Source organism: Panthera uncia, unplaced genomic scaffold (genome assembly GCF_023721935.1).
Source record: "Panthera uncia isolate 11264 unplaced genomic scaffold, Puncia_PCG_1.0 HiC_scaffold_1272, whole genome shotgun sequence".
NCBI classification, from domain to species: domain Eukaryota; kingdom Metazoa; phylum Chordata; class Mammalia; order Carnivora; family Felidae; genus Panthera; species Panthera uncia.
In genome coordinates, this window is record NW_026057890.1 from 1 (window position 1) to 9,457 (window position 9,457).

At 39.5% G+C, this 9,457-nt stretch overlaps 1 protein-coding gene across 1 annotated transcript; it reads right to left on the bottom strand.

The window, feature by feature from the left end:
* Window positions 1–4,894: 4,894 nt before the first annotated feature.
* Window positions 4,895–8,452, bottom strand: LOC125916861 (olfactory receptor 52K1-like). Its single transcript, XM_049623121.1, has one exon. It carries the CDS (start codon window positions 6,999–7,001, stop codon window positions 6,039–6,041), a length of 963 nt encoding a protein of 320 aa, XP_049479078.1. The 5' UTR covers window positions 7,002–8,452; the 3' UTR covers window positions 4,895–6,038.
* Between the last annotated feature and the right edge of the window lie 1,005 nt (window positions 8,453–9,457).

The following is a 9,457-nucleotide window of genomic DNA, read 5'->3' on the forward strand; positions in this document are numbered from 1 at the left end:
ATTCTTATTCATTTTTATATCTCCTTTTACTTTGTCACCATTCCTGTTGACTGAATTTCAACCCTTTTGATCCACTCATTCTTCTCAACCCCTAGGGTCACCGCCTAGTGCATACTCCTAACGTTTATCACCTGGATTATTTCCTTAGATCTTCTGGCCTTGTCATTAACCCTTTCTTCCACACTGCATTTTTAAGGCAGAGGATTATAAAATATATCTGAAATTCAAAAGTCATCATATCACTTCTGAGATTAAAATCCTTTTTTCCATTTAATCCATGGACTAATATCATAACTGACTGGCAAGCAAAGTTTTCAAAGGCTATCTTTTGTATTAATTTGACTTATACTTAGCACTTTTCCACACATATGTTTTGCTTGAACGATTCCAATGTTGGAATCATACGAGCACACCAATTTATTTTACATGTAACTTTAATGTATTCTTTCTTCCTCTTTTATCTGAATTGGTCTTTCTCATCCTTCAAAATTCATAGGCTCTTGGCTACTATCTTTTAGAAGGACTCATTAGCTGTATTAGGAACATACTAGTCATGTCAGAAGCACTTTATTTTGTGATCTTTTTATCTTCATCCACAGTTTTCTGTTTTACATAATTACAGAAATCTTTTCAGTGTCTTAATGGTTTGTCTTAAGAAAAGGACAATTTCTTATTAAACTTGATAATTATAAGCTGGCTGGCAGAGGCTTCACAGTACAGTGGGATAAACACAAGCTTTGTAGGCAGACAACTAAGGTTAAATTCTGCCCTTTTCATATTCTACAAATGAAACCATGGCAGGATACTTAAACTGAGTATAGATTTTCTCATCTGATTGTAGAGCAAATAACATAAATCACACTTGTTTATTATAAATACTAATTAAATGGTATGTATAAAGTTCTGGTATATAGATTATTCTATAAATAATGCACAAATTTATACCTAGTTCTATAATCTTACCATGAAAGACACATCCATTCTTGCTACTTCCCCAAGGTAGGGCCGGTGACTGTGAATAAGGTATTGGGCAGGCAAGATGTTATTACCAATTGTCAGATCCCAGAGGACACACAGACACCTCCGGACAGAGCCAAAATTAGCATCCAGATTGGCTGGGGACACACAGAGCTAAGTCAACCACTCCAGGGATAGCCGGTTGGGCAGAGAGGCAGAGCAGGGAGTGGCACATGCACCTGATCAGGTGGCCCATCTGTCCAGTGTTGGTCATCACCCCTAAGCCTGTCCACCTTGATGTCTGCCATAGGCAGCTTCATTCTCAGTGAGCTAGGAAAGCCCACATTTCACTTTAAACTCAGGTTTCTCATTCACACAGGTCACACTCAGAGCAATAAATTCTTTAAAGGCTAAACATGTTCATTCCTCCCATCTGCTGAGAGTGTTGGCTGCTAAAAGCTCACAATTGAATCGCTCTCCCTTGGACAAAGAGCTGACTCATTCAAGATTACTTTTCCTTTCTGAGTGCAGCTCTTACCCAATAACCAGTCTAAGTACAAATACAAAGACCTGAACCTCTCTCTTTTGAAGCAATACTGAAGGACCATCTCAGCCCAAGAGCAGCCCCATGGAATCAGCTCAGACAGCTGGGGTTACAGGATCAGTTTAACTTTTTTGTATTTTCTGTCCTGTTTCCCTCACTCCCTGACAGATGTCACTCCAAAGTATACTTCACAATAAGTTTCCTGCATGCAAATCTCTGCCTCAATGTCTGTTTCTAGAGGATCCAACCTAAGTTAAATACCACCTGTCCCAGGTGACTTAAGCATTCTGCCTCTCTTCTGAGAGACTGTGACAGGCCCATGAATATCAACTCCAATGTCATGGCAAGTATGGGGAAAATACTGATTCTCAGAGTTCCTAATGAGATGGTTAAGACCTCCTTTATAATATCTCCCCAATATCAAGCAGACCCTTCCCTTGGTCCACCTCTGATACAGCACTTATGGTCCACCTCAGTGGCCACATTCTCCTTTGGAATAATGCTTCAATTGCAGTCTTTCCATTCATCCAGCCAACATGTATTTAATTCACAGCTAGTGCAAAGCCTCATTTATTCATTAAGTCATTCAATACGTATTAAATATCTACCAAATCCATATACACTACTAGATGTGAAACAAAACAAGTAATATGATAACTCTTGTCATCATGGCTCATGACAGAGTATACATTATATATGTGATCACAGAAACCTAGTAATAGTTACAAGGGTTATAAATTAAAACTACAGTATGACAATCACATAATACTCTTATTATATGAACTTCTAATTCTAGGGAGTGCAGAAAAGCCCCCCCTAACTCAAGTTAGTGACCAGAAGAATGGGTTAAAAGTGAAGGGAGGTATGGGAGTATGCTGAGAATACAGAATCTCTGAGGCGAGAAGGAAGGGAGCTTGGTTTTGCCAAAGACTTGAAAGAATCATGAAATTTGGGATGTAGTACTCAGGAACTGAGCCTGGTTTATAAGCAGAAACCATAGTAGTATTTTTTAGGTCATGTTAAAAAACAGTGGAAAGTGGAGATACTGAAGATTTCAAGCACAAGTTTGAGACACGATCAGAATCTCAGTATCATGCTTAGGAATACGTATAGGAAGAGGTAAAGCACAGATGCTAGGAGATGTGTTAGAGACACAGTGATCTCCAGAGAGGTTCAAGGATATGTTGTGAAAATGGGCAAATGAGGTAGGGATATTTGGAAGAAAGAAATCAAGAATATGAAAACAGAGTGTTCAATGGGTCATTCGCATGATTCCTGAAGTCTCACACCAGGGTAATGGGAGGCCAAATATAGGGAAGACATTAACTTAGTCATCATTTAATGAAGAAGAGCAACAAGGAGAGACACCAGTACCCAAGAGTGGTAGAGAATGATCTGTATGAATGACATGAACAGCAAAAGCACCAGTCCATGCTTGTTTGCTAGTCTGTTTTTCCAGGGGGAAAATCCTAAAAATTGCTTTGAGGAACAAGAACAGTGAACATACTACCAAACCAGAGTATGACAAGTGTGAGAAAATGTAATGTCCTCACTTAGTAGAAGTATAAAATTTTTGTCAGAAAAAAATGGATATAATGAGAGAACCAGCTTCATATACATTTTGTAAAAATTAAATGAGAGACTTTATGTGCAAAGATTTTTTTCTCAATGGTTCAAGGTACCATGCAGTAAGAGCTGAACAACAGTACCTGCTCATATCATGAAGATTTTATACTAATACAACATATTCATATGAATATTGTTTAAAATGAGTTTAGTCAAAGCACATAGAAACTCTACACCCATTGGTAATAAATGTCATTCATCCTCTTCCTCTGCAATCTTATAGCTACTGTGCATCTCCAGCAGCCCTTTCTTCCACTCCTGCCCATGAAGCAAAGTCATTTTTTATTGTGGTAAAATATATTTAACATAACATTTATCATTTTAACCATTTTTAGTTACAAATTCAGTGCCATTAGGTACATTCACAATACTGTATAGCCATCACCAATATCTATTTCCAGAATTTTTCCATCATCCCAAACAGAAGCTCTGTACCTGTTAAACAATCTCCATCCCTCTCTCCTCTAAGCCTTTGGCAACCTCTATGCTACTTATATCTCTATGAATTTGCCTATTCTAGGTACTTAATATAAGAGGAATCATACAATATTTGTTATTTCGTGTTTGGCTTATTTCACTTAGCATAACGTTTAAGGTTAATCCATGTTGTAAGCATGTGTTAGAAATTCATTCCTTTTAACACTGAACACCGATGTGTGTATACTACATTTTTGTTAATCCATTCATTAGCCAATACACATAGGTTGTTTTCACCTTTAAGCTACTGTGAACAATGCTTCTGTGCTATCTTCTTAGTAATAATATTGAAGATTAATATTTGACTGAGGAAACATGGGACCATTGAGTATGGCATAGAGCAGAAGCCACTTAGGAAAGACTGAAGCAGATTCCCTTTAGAGACCATAAGTTTAGCCCTAACCCTCCATCTACCCACTCGACAACTCAGGCCCATACTCTTCTAAACCCTGGTCACTCATAGCATCTCTAACCTGACCCAACCTATGTCCCTTTCTTGCCCCTCACTTCCCATTGAGAAGTAAAGTCCCTTTCTTGCCCCTCACTTCCCATTGAGAACTAATCTGTGACTTGGAACCAACATCTACCGCAGCACTGTCATATTTTATCATACTTCCTATATTTTCAAGTTTATTTCATCATCACACCAAGAGTCTGGTAAATACTCAGCATGAGGAAGACAATAATGAAGAAAAGAAGAGAATAATGAAGAAATAAAGATAAGGAGGAAAACAAATTCTATTTTTCTGCTTGTTCTGTGTTTATACACAGCAGTGAGGTTGCCTTATTAAAAATAATCACATTCTCCAGTGCACCTGCACAGTGTCCAAAATATCACAAGTTGAAATTTTTAAAAAATGAAATAACATTTGAAACTTAAGGTAGTGTTCATCACAGTGATAGCAATAAAGACATTAGTGTTAAGAGTGATTATGACTGCAAAAAAAAGCAATTATGATTTCAATGCTAGTTTTGTGACAACTTATTTCATTTCTTCAGTAAAAAGTTACTGAGTGCCTACCGTGCCACACTTTGAGATTAATGTACTCATTTAATCCAAAATACACATATGTCAATACGACTAATGAAGAAACATGCTAGTAATGATATAATCCATTAAAATAATAAAATGCATTTATTGAGAAAACATTTATTGAGTGCCTATCATATGAGTACTATGTTAAGGATACAATGCAATTCACCATTTAGTAGAGATGGGGGACAAAGATCATTAAACCAATTATTATATATTTATTTAATATATATTTAATTAAGATATATTTAATTAATATATAATTAATATGTATATATTTAATTAAATATACATATATTTAATTATGATGGATAATTAAAGAAAGATACATGGAGTTCTGAGTTCATAAAGTGACCTGATATATCTTATAAAACCTTCTTCAAAGAGGTGAGGTTTAGACTGAAGCTCAAGATGAGTAGGAATAACAAGGAAAAAGACAGGGAGGTGCACTCCCAATAACAAGAGCCCAGACTACCCATGGCTGGAGGAAGCATGGACACTTGGGGAACTAAAGAAGGAGACTTATGTATATTACATAACATACCACCAACACTACATATGTTGCAAGGATACATATATACTTAGGAACATACAACAAACACATTAAAGTGAGTGCCAATAGTAGGAACTGGACGAGAATGGCCCAAAGAATTAGGAATCAAGACAGAAAATAAAGAATTAGAACAATAATTATTGTGTGAAATAAACTTTAACTCAAGGCTCTGCACCTAAGACTAAAAATGAAGAAATAAAAGAACAATTATCATTATTCTCAGAGCTTAAAAATACATGATACTACAGGAGTCATAGAGGGTCATCCATCTCAAAAACAGAATCAAAGCACGTGAACTAAAGCACTTCCAGAATCAGATGGAACATGAGTATTTTTTAAAAAGTTTCTCTCATGAACCTGAAACTCTAAAGAATCTCCATAGTTTGTCACCTTTATTTCCGTGATGCCAAAATTTTACCCAAGGCCTATCCACTCCCACAGACTGCCTGTGTCAGTGTCATGGTGGGAAGTGGCCCATGTTCTCATATGTACAAATAGGCATCCAGTTCATCTCTCCCTAATCTCCTAAGTTACTTGCTCCAGGTCCATAGATACCTTAATTATTTCTTAATTCCTTGATTCATTTGTCTTCTCAACACAAGTAAATCACAAACTCTTAGAATAAAAACATATCCAAAAAATTACTTTCTTGAGATACCCCTGTCTTCCATCCCAATATCTAAACACTATATAGACCTCAGAAGAGATTTCCCAACTTTCAAACACTCAAGAAAACTTCATTTTTCTCTTGAATGTCCCCACCAAGTAAATGAACTAGGCTGTGGGGCTCCCACTCCAAAGGGGAAGACCACCGTTGGCCCCTGATGTCCAGTTCATGAGAATTGCACTCAGGTGGGGTCAATCTGCTTGGGCCTCAGCATTTTAAGCAGCTGCTCCCGGATCTGCTTGGTCTTGACCCCATAGACAATGGGGTCCAGTGCAGGGGGAAAGAGCAAGTAGAGATTGGCAAGCATGACCTTAGCAGCAGAGGCTGTGGGTGAGCCAAAGCGCTGCATGACTACAGAAAGAAAGCCTGGTCCATAGAAGAAGAGGATGACACAGACATGAGCCGTACATGTGCTGCCAGCTTTAGCACATGCCTCAGGTGAAGGAAAATGAATCACGGTCCTCACAATCTGCCCATAAGAGTAGGCGATAAAGGCCACATCCCCCACACCAAGAAAGATTGCCACAGCAAAGGCATAGAGGTTATCCACAGTGGTGGCCCCACAGGCCAGCTTCACTACTGCCATATGCTCACAGTAGGTATAGGCAATCGTGTGAGAGCCACAGTAGGACAGCCGACGGGCCAAGCTTGGAAAGGAGATGGTCAATCCCACACCTCGCAGCACTACCAGGCCTCCAATCTTGGCAACAACAACCGGGGTAAGAATGGTTGCATAATGTAGTGGGTTACAGATGGCCACGAAGCGGTCCATGGCCATGGCCACCAGCACTCCTGACTCCATAGCAGAGAATGCATGGATGAAGAACATCTGGGAAAGACAGGAGTGGGAGCTGATAGCTGTAGCACCAAACCAGAAGATGGCCAGCATCTTGGGCAGAGTAGAGAGGGAGAGAACCAGGTCAACAAAGGAGAGCATGGCAAGAAAGAAAAACATGGGCTGGTGAAGGCTGTGCTCTGTCCGGATGAGAAAAAGCAGGACACCATTCCCAGTCACTGCCAGGAAGAACATAAAGCTAAAGGGAAGTGAGATCCAAATGTGGGCAGCAGTCAGTCCTGGGATGCCAGCCAAGAAGAAAGTATGTGGGAAGTGATGAGAATTATTGGAAAGAATTATGGTGATCATCTCACTTAGAAGCGTGAAGGGCTACTAGAAAGAAAGGAAGCAGGTTAAAGTCAGTTGATGTGGAGATTGGGAGCTCAAGATCTATGGTCTCACTAACAGCACCAGCACCATCACTCTTCCCCCATTGGTCTCAGTAAACAGTCAAAAATGATTTTCAGCGTAACTAATATTTCTGCAAGAACCTCAAACACAGAGGAGGCAAATTAGTTTGGTCCAGTAGGAAATGTGTTGGACAAGAAGTTCAGAAACCAGTTTCCAGAATTTGATATCCTAGTATATCTATGACCTGGAGCAAATGACATAACCAGGTTTAAGCAGATGCCCAGGAATTAATGTTAAATAAAAACCCTTCCCATCAAGCTCACATTCCCAAGTTCTGAATATTGGCACTGGATTTAATCAGGGCTGACCTTACACATTCCTTAAGTCTTATACCACTAACCTTCATCTGAAACTGCCAAAAATCCTAACACCTGGAAACTTTCTTAATTTGGAGATACCTCACTCCTCCAAACTTCACTTGACTCCCAGGTTACAGAATAAATGGTCCCTGATGACTCCAACATTGATTAGGTTCTTCCTTGGATTATTCCCCAACCATTTCACAAATGAATGTTTTGTTTTTCTCCTCAGTATCTCGTCCTGTAGCTCCCTCTCCTTTAAGGTGGTGGTGTACAGAGGTAGACACAAAGTTCAGAGCTGTAGTGACCTGGAAAAAAACAGAAGCTCTTGGTAATAGCTGTCATGTGAAAGCCAAAGAATTCTAAATTGCGCCAAATTATTGAGAACGGAAGAAAAAACGGGCATTCCCTCCAGTTCTATTTATCACATAACTATAAAAAGTGTACAGAATTATTCAGATCTGCAATATATCCTGTGCCAAATACTATTGTTTTTTAGGTTAGAAAACTGCAGTCTAGAAAGAAGAAAATGGCCAAGGGTCACAGATCTATTTAGTGACAGAATCAGACAAGGCCTTACATCCACCAATCCCTGATCCCTGAGCTAGAAGGTCATCACCCTGTCTCTGTGTTAGCAGTGACTTCTCCAGGGCCAAGGAAGAACATTCAGGACTGGGTGGCCATGGGTGAGCAGTAGAGCAATCAAATATCGGGGCAGATAAGGAATTATTTAGGGAGTACGTGTCTCTCTAACACCCCTTAATACCTCCAGTGCCACGATTCTCTCATGTGAAAGTAAAAACACAAGGACACACAGAGGCCTGGGTCTGGGGTCAGAGAGGGCTTTGGAGCATGAGATAAGTGATTCACATTCCAGGCAGAAAAGATGCAGCTGGATTGATCTCACAGTTTCAGTGACAGCAGGAAGTGGTCTATAAGCATGAGGGAAAGGAGCAAAAGTCAGCACGGAGCATAATCCAAGAAAGAAGAAACAGCACAGATTAAAATGGCCAAGAACATTTGCTTTTTTCTCCAAGAGAAACCACATGATTATTGCCCATACCTTTACCACAGCCACTGAGGAAACTATGTAACCTCAGGAGAAGGCATGAGGGCTGGGAAGATGGGAGATTACAGGACACCTATAGTTTTAGTGCCATGTAATAAACTCTGGACCAGAAGTCAAGGTCCTGATTTGAGGTACTATTTCTGCCATATGTCAGCTTTGTGACCATAAGCAAAGCTAACCATTTTCAAGCCTTAGTTTCCTTACATGTGAAATGAATAAATTAAAACCTACCTCACAGGATCATTATGAAAATTCAATGAGATATTATATGTGAAAATCTTTTGTCAAAATCCGAAAACAGTAACATTATTTTCACTGAATTATAAGAAATAAACAATTCATTTGGAGGAATCTGGTTAAGAGCAACAGAAACTTCAGTGATTCAGAGACAATGCATTTGATTTGACAAAGAATGGTATGTTCATCCCATGGGTAGATGTTGTGTAGTAGTAATCCAGAGACACATAGTCAAAAATACCATATCCTCCCCAACACGGCTCCTTTCTTCCCTCCTAACCACAGGCTATTCCCCTCAGCACCCTCAGGGAATGATGCTGTGTGTGTTGGTAGTGGGGGAGGAAGGGGTTGGCTGGTGTCAAGAAATGTGGTTCTGACCTCCTGAGCATCTGCTTCAAATAATTCTCAAAATTGCCCATCCTTAAGCCTCAGCCCACCTTGTGGAACCTAACAGTATCTTCAGAACAGTTTAAGAAATAATTACCTCTGATCTCCCGACTGTCTCCTGAGGACCCAGCAAATGTCCCTCATTATAACCTCGTGCCTCAAGGAAAAGTCTGACCCAGTAAGCTCAGCTCCTTTACTTCCATCAGGAAAGAGGGTTAAGGGAGGTAAGGGGTCCTGGAACCAGAAGAATCCAGGACACATACTGAGGTGCCTCCATAATGTTTCCTTATGACTCACTCAAAGAGGAACATATTTATAAATAGCTTATTATTGAGCCAGGATTGGAAAGATGTTTGCCTACT

What these genes read in the sequence shown, in the direction of transcription:
- LOC125916861 (XM_049623121.1), bottom strand. Translation starts at nt 7,001, where the DNA reads ATGATCACCATAATTCTTTCCAATAATTCTCATCACTTCCCACATACT.